This window comes from Heloderma suspectum, chromosome 2, assembly GCF_057233095.1.
Source record: "Heloderma suspectum isolate Gila_16-S chromosome 2, 16-S_ref, whole genome shotgun sequence".
Taxonomy (NCBI): domain Eukaryota; kingdom Metazoa; phylum Chordata; class Lepidosauria; order Squamata; family Helodermatidae; genus Heloderma; species Heloderma suspectum.
Window position 1 is genome coordinate 181,428,587 of NC_139459.1, and position 14,010 is coordinate 181,442,596.

At 43.9% G+C, this 14,010-nt stretch overlaps 1 protein-coding gene across 25 annotated transcripts in view; it reads left to right on the forward strand.

Moving 5' to 3' along the window:
* Positions 1-14,010, forward strand: part of LRP1 (LDL receptor related protein 1) — a 516,733-nt gene that overhangs the window by 194,993 nt on the left and 307,730 nt on the right. For 2 of the 25 annotated variants that reach the window (XM_084836566.1, XM_084836582.1), the window contains one exon: positions 2,487-2,573. The exons of the other annotated variants lie outside the window; for them this stretch is intronic. Coding sequence is in view for 1 of the 2 variants with exons in the window: in XM_084836582.1 (XP_084692708.1) it covers positions 2,487-2,573 (87 nt within the window). In the remaining variant the exon portion in view is untranslated. The remainder of the gene's footprint in view (positions 1-2,486; positions 2,574-14,010) is intronic. 25 annotated transcript variants of the gene reach the window in all.

Below are 14,010 nucleotides of genomic sequence, written 5' to 3' on the forward strand. Positions count from 1 at the left end.
TTCGTCTCTCTTTGGGTGCTTCTAGATGGATGGCCCCCAGCACTACGAATTAAAAGGCATTGTGCAGCTATTCCATCTTTCCCTCGTTAATGGATTTTTTGTAGAAAGATGGAAGAAGTGGTGGGAAAACACGAGAAGCTTAGAAATGGAAGATGACATCTGGAAAAAAACCCCCCCCCCATAATATTCCATTTCCATGAATGAAGCAGGCCAGTTTGACAATAAAAAACTCACCTGGAAGCACCTTTTCTCTTTGATCATAAATATTCACTTACCTTTCCTTGTCCCCAGATCAAAAATATTCCAATTTTAAGGAAATCCACCTAGATTTTCCAAAAATGCCCTGGCTTGCTTTCCTTCCCTTTTGCCACATCTTAATAGACGTTTTATGTGCCAGGTTTGTATTTTATGGAGTACAGGTTCTTTTTTTAGAAGACACCCCCTACGTTTTTCTTTATGCATTGCAAAATGAAGAACACACCTCCCACCCAGAGAAGCACCATTTCTTGGGCTTCTCCGAGTCTTTTCCAGTACTTTGGATTTCCTTTGGATCTCTCTTCCAGAACCTTTTGCAGATTTGCATCTGCGCAGCTATTGGGTTCCTTGTTCCGTTTAGTTAACTGCAGTGCAGGTAGCTGATTGAAAAGGACAATGTAGCCCAGATCCTTATTGTCTAGTGCAGACAAACATATTGGAAAGGCTTTAGTGTGGCTTGGGCAGTAATCTTGGAAGATCTTATCCTTTTCTCTTTCATTTACTGCCCTGGGTTAAAGGATGGAAATGAAGTCCTTACTTTAAAGTTGCTAGAGATGGAGAAAGGAGGAACAGAATTCAGAAGGAAAGGAGTTTCTAGTAGGTCAATAACATGTTTTGTAACCCATAATTGAACATTAGAGAAGAAGATCACTAACATTACTTCTATACTCGGATGTCCTCTCCAACCATGGCGTCCTCTTGACCAGCCCCCTCGCCTTGACTTACACACAGGCTTCAGTGTGGCGGGATGTGTATGTTTACATTTGGGTCTATGTTGGTTGAGACTGTAGCTTGCAGGGTGTAATTTTTTAGAGTAGTTTTTGCTGTATTTTAAAGGGCTGGGATGGGTACTGTAACTCAGAAGTGATTTTTTTTTTTCTGATACTGTAACTTGGAAGGGAAAAAAATCTTCGACTATTCATTATTCTTGTAAGATGGTGGTGGGGAAGTTAACCTTTTAAAATGGGTTTTAATTTTTTTTTACAGTTTTAATGAATGCTGTTTCTATATGTATGCTCTGCTTCAAACTAACATTTTAAAACCTTTTTAATGTTTTTTGGTTATAGTAGAAGCAGTAAAAATGACATTTTACATCCAAAAGAAGGAAGATATATAACTCTAAAATATAATAGGTTGCATGTTATTTATAGACACATTAATCATTGGAGGCACATCAAGCATAGAAAATTCAAAGTAGCTTTGAGGATACTACTTTGTGGGTTTAGGAATATGATTGGTGGATGCCAGAGCAGCCTTATTAACACTTTGATTTTGTATCTCAGGCTTCCCCAATCTAGTACCCTCTAGGTGTTTTTAGACCACAGCTCCCATCATTGCGGACTATTGGCCATGCTGGCTGGGGCAGATGGGAGTTGAAGTCCAAAGCATCTGGAGGGCACCAGGTTGGGGAAGGCTGTTGTATATGTTACAGGTGAAGTGAAGAATCTAATAAAGTAAATGGTCTTGGATCAGAGTGTTTGAAGGACTGCCTTCTCTCATGTGAACTTGCTTGCTTGCTGAGGTCTTTGTCAGGGGGCTTTGCTCTGGGTGCCTCAGCCATCACAGGTCAGATGGGTGTGACCAGGAGGAAAGCTTTCTCAGTGCTGATGCCCCATGCTGTGAAATTCCTTCCCTAGAGATGTTCTCCTGGTGTACACCCTTCCCTCCTGTCTGCAGCAAGTTTAAATGGTTTTATTTGGTCAAGCTTTGGCCAAGGAAGTCATATAAAGTTGTTTTAAACATTAGCTTACCATGTTGCTGATGTGTTATTTTAACTATTTTTAATTTGATATTGCTGTATTTTTTTATTGTTTTAAGGTATTTTTGTTAGCTGCCTTGGATAATACAAGGGGGGATTAAATAATACCCAAGTTTTATCTAACTTGGAGAGTGACTCCTTTGAATGTGTGTGATTCTGTTTAAAAGAACTATTATAAGAGTTGACGTGCGCGCGTGCATGTATGCGTGTGTGTGTAAGAGAGACTGAAAATTTTGCATCTCTTGAAATATAATGTAGGTGCTGACATCTCAGCGTGGTGGTTTTTAGCAGGTGTCTCAAAATATATAATTCGTTTCATGGAATTCTTTTTCAGAGATGTACTTTTAGAACCTGCTATAAAACAACTTCACACTATCCTCCTCTGCTACCTGTTGTTTTCCATCCAAGGAAAAAATAGAACCTTTGGAATTAGGTTTTTAATTCCCCCTTCTCCCCTTTTTATTTTTTACAGCATTAGTTGAGGAGGTTGATGTCTATATTGCACCACTTCCAGAGACTGGGGAACGAGCCCTGGAGAGTTCTACCTCACAAATATTGTGTAAGATTCTTGCTACTGCCCTTCTCTTCCTCAGATTTGTGCCCCCTAAGTCAGGGATGATGGTATTGCTTCCTTCCATTAGTGCTGTTTGATGAGCAGCTTCTTAAGATGGTTGCTCCTGTGCTAGAGTTTGCATTGGCGGAAGCTTGTTCAGTAGCTTATCTAGAATGAGCCAAAATGGACACTATGTACTCATTAGAGATTTGTGGCCTATATGAAGTTTGCCTTGGATTAATTTAGAATATTTTTTGAGATCTTTCACACAAAAATGGGATGATCTTGGATAATTTTTTCTGAGGCAATCTGAGGGCTTGGAAATATTATTGGCCCATCTCTGCTGTCCCCTTCGATCACCAAAGCCATCCCCTTCTGTTCCCCGGCTCCCCAAACACACTCCCCACTTCCTTTCCCTTTAGGAGGAACAGCAGTGAAGGCATGTAGCAAGATGAGAGGAGGGTTGGATTCCCTCCCTCCCTCCCGTTCCTTTTGTTTCCCTAGCCTAGCCTTTCCTAACTTGTTGCCCTCCAGATGCTTTGGACTTCAACTTCCATCATCTCCAGCCAGCATGGCTAATGGTCAGGAATACTGGGAGTTGTAGTCCAACACATCTGGCGGGCAGCACCAGGTTGATGGAGGCTGCCCTAGCCCTTGGCTTGTTGGATAAAGGAATGCTGAGGGTGCAGGTGACCCTGGGCTTCAGTCCTCAGGAGAACTGCATCTCTCAAGGTCCTATACACCCCAGCACGCTATTACCAGTGTGTAATTTTGGGTCTTGTAAATTTTGAGGTGGCTTTTACGAGCACCTGAAATTAGTTTCCGAGCCTAGCTCAGGAGGCCTTTGCTAGCATGTCTAGTACCAATACAGCTGTGGAATTAAAAAAGAAAAGAAACAACAAGAATTATAAATGTTCAAATTCTTTATTCAGTGTGTATGCTTGCTCAGGTTACTCACAATTTAAAACGCCCTGATAAATTATGGGTTAAAGAACGGTCCTAACACTGTTTGAAAATCCTTCTGCTCTTACTAGTGCCTTACAACTGCGGGTGGGTTGTGTCAGAAACATTTTAAAGGGGCTGTGCTTCTGCAAGGCAAATGATTTTGGGGTCAAGGGATGGTGTGCATGATGGTGTCCTGCTCTTTGCTTTCCTGCCGAGGCACCTAGAGCAAATCTCCAATACAACTTCATACCCACGACATCACACCCATGCAAGGAATCTGCCTGCATTCCCCATTCTCGGTGCTCCTTAGGGAAGCTCTCTTCAGGTTTTGTGGATCATTTTTTGCACCACTGCTACAAGGAGAGTGGTTGGGACTACCACCTCTGACTTTCTGCTTCCCTGTGTCTTCACTTTGTAGCTGTGGTTGTTTCAGTGTGCCACACTACCAGCCTTTTCCCCCGCTCAGAGCATGCGTGCATGAGTGAGAGGGATGGCTGGTGATGGGATGTTAGGAATTGTGTTTGAGGTTGCCTTTTTCTCTCCTCCAGGTTATGCCCCGATCTCGCTTATCTGTGTTGGGTATTTTGTCCTTGCACCTTGTTGCCTTCTAATAGATATTTGTGTCCAGTGGCAGTGTACCTGGAAATCAGAGAACCTATGTGTTACATGGTTGCTCTTCCTTTGTGTTACTCTGTCTAGCATGGGGACGGAGGGGATTTGTTCTTTAGGCTAGTGCTCCTCTTTAATGGGTGTTCACCATTCTATATTGTCACTCTTTCCCTCTTGCACCTTATTTTGTTGCTGGTGGGGCACCGCCAGGTCCCTTGCACGGGTGTGATGTTGTGGCTATGAAGTTGTATTGGAGATTTGCTAGGGTGCCCCAGCTATCAAAGGTCAGATGGGGCATGATCAAGGGCAAGCTGGCCACAGTGTCATTGCCCTTGCAGAAGTATACACAGTCATGATTATATCTTGCTCAGACATGTCTTGACAGTGGGTAGGATCAGGCTGTTCTAGAGTTTTGACCTATGGATATATTTTTTAATCCAGTTTTTTATCCAGTGTGACCCAGTTCACATGTAACAGTGGCAAATCGTGGGTTAATTAACCTATTAGTAGTTAGGTTAACTGTGGGCTGTCTAATCCATGATTAACCTGTAGTATCTGTGTTTGGATGTCATGTAGCAACCCCCAATCAGCATGATTGGAGGATGAATGTTCAAAAATTCCTTTGAGCAGAGCCCGGCCAGCTCCTTGGTATACACCTGAGCTGAGGGCAATGAAGCAAGAGGGGAGATGGCTAGAACGCAGGTGGAGGAAAACTCGTGCTGAGTCTGACCGAACACAGGTAAGAGCCCACTATCGAGCCTACTCTGTGGCGGTGAGGGTGGCAAAGAGGCAGTTCTTTTCCACCAGCATTGCATCTTCTCAGTGTTGTCCAGCGGAGCTTTTCCGAGTGGTTCGCAGCCTGTTACATTCTGGGCCAGGGAGAGAGACGGTGGAACCCTCGGTAGCATGCTGTGACAAGTTTGCGCGGCACTTTGAGGATAAAGTCGCTCAGATTCGTCATGAATTGGACACCACGATTAATGCAGTTCCATTGGTAGAGGCGTTCAGAGCACCGTCTGGTCCAGTTTTATTGGATGAGTTTCAGTTACTGAGGCCTGAGGATGCAGACAAGGTGCTTGGCCAAGTCCGATCGACCACTTGTGTGCTTGACCCTTGCCCTTCATGGCTTATTAAATCAAACAAGGAGGGGTTGTCCGGCTGGGTCCAGGAGGTTGTAAATTCCTCCTTGAGAGAGGGAGTGGTGCCTGCCGCTTTAAAAGAGGCAGTAATTAGACCACTCCTGAAAAAGCCTAACCTGGACCCAGAGGATGTTAACAACTATAGGCCAGTGGCCAACATCCCCTTCCTGGGCAAGGTGCTTGAGCGGGTGGTTGTAGGACAGCTCCAGGCACTGTTGAATGAAACGGATTATCTAGATCCATTTCATTTGGGCTTCAGGCCTGGTTTTGGAACAGAAACTGCCTTGGTCGCCCTGTGGGATGATGTGGGCAGGTCGCCCTGCCGGGAGAGGGACAGGGGGAGTGCGACCCTGTTGATTCTCCTGGACCTCTCAGCGGCTTTCGATACCATCGACCATGGTATCCTTCTGGATAGGTTGTCTGGGTTGGGAGTTGGAGGCACTGCACTACAGTGGTTCCGCTTCTACTTGGATGGCCGATTCCAGAAGGTGGTGCTGGGGGATTATTGCTCTGTGCCATGGCAATTGTGCCATGAGGTTCCACAGGGCTCTGTTTTATCCCCCATGCTATTTAACATCTACATGAAACTGCTGTGGGAGGTTATCCGGAGGTGTGGGCTGAGGTGCCATCAATATGCGGATGACACCCAGCTCTACCTCTCTTTCTCATCAAAACCAGGTGAGGCAGTGGCTGTTCTGAACCAGTGCCTGGGCACGGGAATGGACTGGATGAGGGCTAATAAACTGAAACTCAATCCAGACAAGACGGAGGTACTGTTAGTGGGTGGTTTGTCTGCCCGGCTAGGTGATATTCAACCTGTTCTGGAGGGGGTTGCACTCCCCCTAAAGGATCAGGTTCGTAGTTTGGGGGTGCTCTTGGATCCATAACTGTCACTTGAGGCACAGGTGAACTCAGTGGCACGGAGCACTTTTTATCAGCTTAGGCTGGTATACCAACTACGCCCTTATCTGGACACAGATAGCCTAGCTACAGTTATCCATGCTCTGATAACTTCTCGTCTGGATTACTGCAATGCGTTATACGTGGGGCTGCCTTTGAAAACGGTCCGGAAACTTCAGCTGGTCCAAAATAGGGCAGCAAGATTGTTAACAGGGACTGGCCTGCGAGCTCATATTATGCCAGTACTTTTCCAGCTGCACTGGCTGCCAGTCCATTTCCGGGCCCAATTCAAAGTGCTGGTGTTAACATTTAAAGCCCTTAACGGCTTGGGGCCAGGTTACCTGAAGGATCGCCTCCTCCCATATGTGCCTGCCCGGACCTTAAGATCATCATCAGCGGCCCTTCTCCGTGAGCCCCTGCCAAAGGAAGTGAGGCAGGTGGCTACTAGGAGGAGGGCTTTTTCTGTTGTGGCACCCCGGCTCTGGAATGAGCTCCCTAGTGAGGTTCGCCTGGCGCCTGCATTTTACTCCTTTTGGCGCCAGGTGAAGACCTTTTTATTTTCCCAGGCATTTTAGCAGTTTAGCTTTCTAAATTTTTATCTTTGTTGTTTTAAATCTGTATTTTAAACTCCTGTACTGCTGCTAGGTTTTATTGTGGTTGTATTGTTATATTGTGCTTTTAATGTTCTATATATTTTAAATTGTTTTATTGTATGTTGTTTGGTTTTAATTTTTGTGAACCGCCCAGAGAGCTTCGGCTATTGGGCGGTATAGAAATAAATAAATAAATAAATAGGCTGCAGAATGCGCCTGGTATGTGCTGTGGCAAATTTGCCTCCATTATGTGAAAATGTGCCCTTTGTCTTCTATTAAGCTGTTAGGATGACTTTAAATTGTTTAGTGAATAATAAGGAAATATGTGACCCCCCCCTCCCCAGCTTCCACAGACCACAAATTTATTTTTTAAGCCTGGGTTTTGGGGAATTTCACCCTTGCTAATGTTTTATCCTCGATTGATATAGTAGGTCCTCTAGTTTGGTTGGCTTTTAGATGTTGAATATCATTCAGTGGACCCCCTAGTTGAATAAATAATGGCACTGTTGGGTTGGGAGAATTGGAACTGAGAGTTGCCAGAAGATGTGACCGATCCACGGTCATGAAGAAATAGTTTGCTTTGGTGCTTAATATCTTGAAGAGAAAGATATACTAGTGAGTTCAGGCTTGCTTCTTATTCCCTGATCCATGCTCCCATATGTATGTAACAGGCTATCATTACTGAGTGGAGAGAAAAATTCAGTATGTGTACATGCACAGAAGTCCTCTCTCTTGTTATTATTCACATCTTCTAGGACAGAGTCCTGGCACTGAAAACATTTTCCTAGGTTGGCTTTGCAGATTATGGGGCTGGTTAAAACAAAACAAAATAAAACCCTGAGTTGGAATAGAATTGGGGTGGGCAGGCTTGAGGCATATAGGAATTACTTTGGTTTTGACTAAATACTCAGGTCTAGCAGCCAGAGTCAGATGCAAAATAGTGACTTGGGGCAGACTCAATTATCACCATGTCAGTTGCCATAGATCATGTATTCTAACACATCACTTTAAAACTGGCCAGCAGAGCTGAACAAAGACCTGGTGAAAAGCAGTCAATTAGTACTCCCGTTTTACAGATGAGGAACACTGAGGCTGAGAGATAAGCAATTTAGGGCAAGGACAGCCATGTAGAGGCTTTTTTGAAAAATCCCCTTACTCTCCCTAAACTAGTTCAACCCCCGAACTAAAGTCAGAAACACTTGGAGATCTACTTCAAACCGTCCAGAGGTCTGCCAACAGATTGCAATCTACATTCTGCCTTCCCTGGAATAGAATACTTGGTTTATTTTGCTATCAGATACACCATGAAAAAAATATAGTCTTTAAGGGAGCAATGTTAGACAGAAAAAAGGCCTACAATTCCCAACATGCCCCTAAACATGCATAGGATTGCACTTGAAGATGGTTAGCAGGGTGTGGGGAATAGTGACTCTTTAATTTGAGGGAAAGAGCTAAGAGCAGGAAGAGCTGGTAAACCATCCCTGTAGCTTTCATTTCTGGGTTTGCTGGTTTTTGACCAGCAAAGCAGTCTCAGGCAAGGATTTTTGCCCCATTTAGACAAACATTATCCACATTTTGCAATCTTTCAGGATGTGGCTTTAAAGAAGCTTTTTGGGCTGATGCAGCACATTCATACTGTAAAACAGGAAGTTCAGGAAGACTCTTCAGAAAAAGGACGCTCTACTATTGCATCATGATAGAACATGGGCGCCATGTGAACACGTGCATGCAAATTGATCCTTGAACTCTTCACATATGCCCCAGTTTCCAACCTCCGTGGTGTTAATTAAGCTAGATATGAAATCCCTGTTTTAAAAATACACCATAATATATTTTCTCTTGTCTGCTGCCATCAAAAAGAGATTTCTGGTGATGCTTTTACAAACTATTTAGGTGTAGTAAAGTGGAGCCGTCTTCATTTTTTCTCAGAGCACCTCTGGAAAGCGTATGACTACTTCCTCTGTAAGAAGCATCTCTCCATGGCAGCTGCCTCCATTGTATGTCATTTGTGTGTAAATGCAGTGAGGTTTTGCAAGGAATTGTAAGAAACCTCAGCAGAGGAGATCACTCGAGTATTTCCATATGACTCCATTGAACTCAGTCTCCTTGTGGGAGAAAGTGAGGGACATACTTGCACACAAAAGGCTGCTACTTGTTTGATCAAAACAATTCAATTTATCTCATGAAATATACACTGGGGCTAGTACTGGACTACTGAATAGGAAGGTATCAGATAGTGAGGGATTGTGATCTGAGTTATTAGAATCTAGGCTCGGCTGCTTCGTCATCCTCCCTTTCTTCTTCTCCTGCTTTCATGGTCTCTTCTGTAAATAGAAAGTGACACCAGTACATACAGGTGCTGAATGTGTGGACACCATTGCACAACAGCAACTAGTGCTGGGCAGTGCATAATTTGGTAACTAGTGAACACTTGTGAAAAGAATGAAAAATCTCCCTTTCTTGTTCTAGGGTTCTTGACTGGGTTGAGGCTCATGATACAGTGCTGACTTTGGGGCCCAAGCACAACTGGAGTTCCAAGCATTTCAGCAAAAGCACAGGTATTTTAGGTTATCAGATCAATCTAGGTGCTTGTGCCAGCAGCCTTTGCTTTGGAATGGACTGCTTTAAAATGTGCTTCAGTAGTGGATCGTAAGAACATAATGTAACCACCCTTTCTCACAGGATCATGGTGGTTAAAATGCTGTCCTCTGAATTTATCCAATACTGGCTTGTGGGAATATTTTCAGTCCAGTATTTGTAAGAACAGAACTTAGGAAGAGCTTGTGCTGGATCAGATCAAAAGCCAATCTAGTCTAGCATTTTGTTCCCACAGTGGCAGACCAAATGCCCATGGGAAGCCCACCTCCCACCCATGTTCCCCTCCATCTGGCATACAGAGACATACTGCCTCTGATACTGGAAGTAATATATAGTTGTCATGACTAGTAGCTAATAATAGCCTTATCCTGTATGAATTTCTCTAATCAACTTTCCAAGTTGGTGGCCAGCACTACAACTTGTGGTAAGTGAATTCCATAGTTTAACTATGCATTGTTTGAAGAAGTACTTCCTTTTATCGCTCCTGAGTCTCCCACCATTTTGCTTCATTGGATGACCCCGGCTTCTAGTATTATGAGATAATATCTGTGACCTCATCCGACTTTCCATCTTAAGACCAAATGCAGACTACGTGGCTTCATCATCAGCCACTTTTCTCTCTCTTCCCCTCCCCCCTTTTGCTTTGTTTACCATCTGCCTGATGAAGACTTCTGTATAACTTGAGAGCTTGCACACTATTTTGTGTTTGGCCTAATAAAAGTAGAAGTAAATGGGATTTTGAAACCATATTTTACCTTTGATCTTATCAGTATTGATAGCCAGTGTTGTTAGTTTGAGTCCCTTAAGTTGGGTGGTTTCTGGGCTAGAGGCAAATGCTTCTCTGCTGCCAAGCTGCATCTGCCTAGGCCATATGATAAATGCCTATTGCCTGGGATAAGGGTCTGAATCTGAGACACTTAGATTAGAAGCTGTGGAAGTCTCCATTTGCCTGGGGGATACTGAGAACCTGGGTACTGGGATTTTTTACCGATGACCTAGAGAGGTCCCCAAGTGCAGCCTTGTAAATACCCACTGAACTGCTTGCCTATGGTGCGTAAGAATTTCACCCAGGTGATCAGAAGGAAAAGAGAGAGTTGACTCTCCCCCCTCCTTCCTCTTCAGGCTATTGATGTGCAACAATCACTAACACAGGTATGTGTAGGCAAGTAGGTAGTAATCTTTTTTGTATGTTGGTAACTTTTGCAGATTCATTTGGAAGTCTGCCATAGGCTATTGCAGTGATTATTTCTTCTTCCAATTCCTATGTGGTCCATGAGGGCAAGTTGGAATGTCTGCCTTCCCTCATATCTGCTGGTGTGGTCTAGTTGCAAGGTTTGCTTGTTATCACCCTGAGGAGGCTTTGTTGAACTCACGTTTAGCCTGGATCTTGACTCTGCATAAAACTCTACACTGGGGTGGGCAACATGTGGCCTTGGGCCTCATGCAGCCCCCGTCACCACAGGTGCAGCCCTTGCTACCACCCCTCCTCCCACTGCTGCGATGTTGTTGAAATTGGCAGCGGTAGCAGCAGCAGCCAAAAAAAAATAATGGTGGGGGCTTTTTGGTTATAGAAGGCGAAAATGAATAGATTTAGCTTGAAAACAGATTTACCCCTCTGTTGTGGTTTGCCACCAAAATTTGGCAGTAAACAGCCAAATTTTTTTGCTGCCACCAAATTGTGCAGCCCTTGGCGGGGGTAGCGGGGCAAGTGGCCCCCAGAAGCCCCAAAGTTGCCCACCTCTGCTGTATGCGGTTTTTGGAAAGAGCTGAAAATGAAGCAAAATGTACAACTGTTTTGTTATTTGTTTTTCCCACAGAGTTGCCCTTGTGGGAACAACTATGATGAGCAGTAACACAAAGGAATGGACCCATGGTGGAGTTGGGTACATAAGGTGCATGTGAGAACACCCCTTGTATCTGAGGTGGGAAATATTGGTTGGTAGGGCAGAAGAGGATCAAGTTTCAATGAGGGAAACAATGATAGCACTGGAATCTGGAGGGAAGAAGCTCCTTAGTGTCTGTCGCTCACTGTTGGACTACAGGGCATGTTTTGGCAACAAGCCACACTGACCTTTGTGGAGGCTATGGGTTGGGTCAAAAAGCTTGGCTTTTGAAAGTGTTTCAAAGCTGGGAACATAATAAAGAAAGAGTTTTTTAAAATGTGTAAGCAGTTAGGAAACCAGAGAGGGAAACACTCTGCCAAAGTAGCTGCTCTCATGTAAGTAGGCCGAAGATGGTAGATAATCAGACCACTTAGATGGGGAAGGGGCTAGTGATCTAATCCTGCCAGAGGCTCAAGTTGGCACTTCATGAAGGCAATGACCCGGTTCGCACATCATGGCAGCAAATTGTGGGTTATTTAACCCTCGATGTGCAGGGATGCACACCATGCGTGAGCTGCTGCCACTTACTCTGAACAATTGTTGGCACAATTGGAGATTTTCAGCATGATGTGCAAACCTGGCCGACTGGATTGTTTAAGGGCTAAACAATCCCAGTGGACTGGGTTCACACCTCACACCGTTAACCTCTGATTGCGCCAGTTTTGGAGACTGTTTACAGTAAGCAGAAGCAGCCTACAGGGGAAGGTTGGTTCTCTGGGAACCATCCTCGGAGCGCGGGCTCCAAAGCCGGTTCCTGGAAAACCAGATATCCTATGGCCGTTTAGCTGCTGACTAGCGGCCATAGGATTACTCCCTAGGAGTCTGATTTTTGGCAATCTAAAATACGATTACCCAGGGCCCAGTGAGTGGTCTGGGACAAACTGATATACGGCAGTAGGGCTTAAGTTAAATTGGTGTGGACATGATCGAGGTATGTAAGTATAAATACATTTTAAATACAATAATTCTATCGAAGGGGAACCATACAGCCACAACAAGCATTGCAAAATTATTGGATAAGCCAAGCACAAAAACTTCCCCTTTGGAATGTGGATTTTGGATTTTGGAATTCAGATATCCAGATCTCTTTGTGTAGCTGTCTACACATTTATTAAGGGTTTGTTTTTTTTAGTCCACCCTGTGCAAAATATCTCCATCTGTTTACTGGCTCTCTCCCTGTCAAGCCATCAAGTGGTAGCAAAGATGATGAGCAAGAGCAGCTGGTGACAGTGGTGGTGAGAAGGTAGGCTTGCAGCGGAAGGTGTCCATTGAGGGTGTCTTGTCCAAGGGCCTCAAAAATCTGGAGCCAGCACTGATTGTAGTTGGAACGGTACGCACGTAAGAATTTTGGAAATTCTAAATTACTTCCTGGGACGTGTTTAATTCAGATGTTGGACTGCAGCTCCAACATCTAGTTAAAGCTGATGGGAGTTGCAGTCCAGAAACATCTGGAGGACCACTGGTTTAAATAAAGAGACCACACCTCTTTTCCCAAATCATGATTTTAAAACAAAACAGGGTATCATATATTACTTTCCCGTTCAAAAGCTTTGTACGGCCCCCTTTGGTGAGCACATTACTTTGTTCATCTGCAGTTGTACGTGTGTTGTCCTTTGCTTCTGCTTTTAATATTTCATGCCCGTAAAGCAGGGTGGTTTCTTGTTCTCAGTATTTTCTTGGCACTTTTTATATACAGTGGTGCTTGTGGTGGGGCTTAGAAGCACGAGATAATAACATGGAAGCTTGCTGGTGGGCATGTGCACCTTGTGGGGGAGGGTGGGGGTGGAGAAGGGTATGTATTTTTAAAGTAAATATTTTCATTGTAGGTGACCTACTGCTACCCCCCCCCCCCATAAATTACTGACTGCAAATACCTGTGGCTTTTGCAACTGGATGTAAAACTTAGTAGTTAACAGACATGTCATTCATGAAAGCAGAAACCTGGATTGGAGTAACACCGCTTTTAACATTCCCTTGCAGAAATCATAGGCACCATAGAGTTGCAAAAACATGTTTGAATGGTTAAAAACTTTATCGCATTCTTAAAAGAGGATTCTTCCAATTTTTGAGCTTTTTGTACATAGCTTGCACATTTGCTTTTAATTTTGCTCCTTTCACATTAGCTTTTCAAGCATTTAGTGGTAAAACATTTATTTAAGGCTGGGTATATATAAGGATGCAGAATCTGAAATGGCAAAGAAAACCTAGCTAAATGATCCAGGAGCCTTTCCCTCCTCCGTGCAAACGCCCCATACTCATTAACAGAGTAATTTTGTGTGTTTTTAAAAAATGTTTTCAAATAAAGCCCTATAATTAAGCTCTGTTTGAGTTAGGATTGGATACATTTTGTAGCTTTAAAAAATGGAATTCAGTTTGGTTCCTCCTTTCTGTCATTTTAGCACACAACCCCAGCAATTTTTAGTTTCCTTATTCTTGAGGCCTTCTACTTCCTCTCTGGAGCTGTTGAGTAACCCCCAGCTGTAACTTTGGCCTCTGTCTATAGTCCACAAGTTCCACCCCAAGTGACAAACCCCTACCCCGTACCTGCAAGACCTTCTTCTTGGGAAACTTCCCCAGAATAACTCTTCCCTAAAATGAATGTGGTTGAGGTGTGATGCCTCAGCAACTGATTGAGAACCACAATTTCACGGTATGTGTCAGCCTCTTTGCTCCACAATTGCTCCACTCAATTACTTTTGAGTCCAATTTAAGGATTTTGGGTCCATCTCAAAATGGGGAATCTTAAGACCCAAGCTGCAGTACTGAGCTCAGGGGA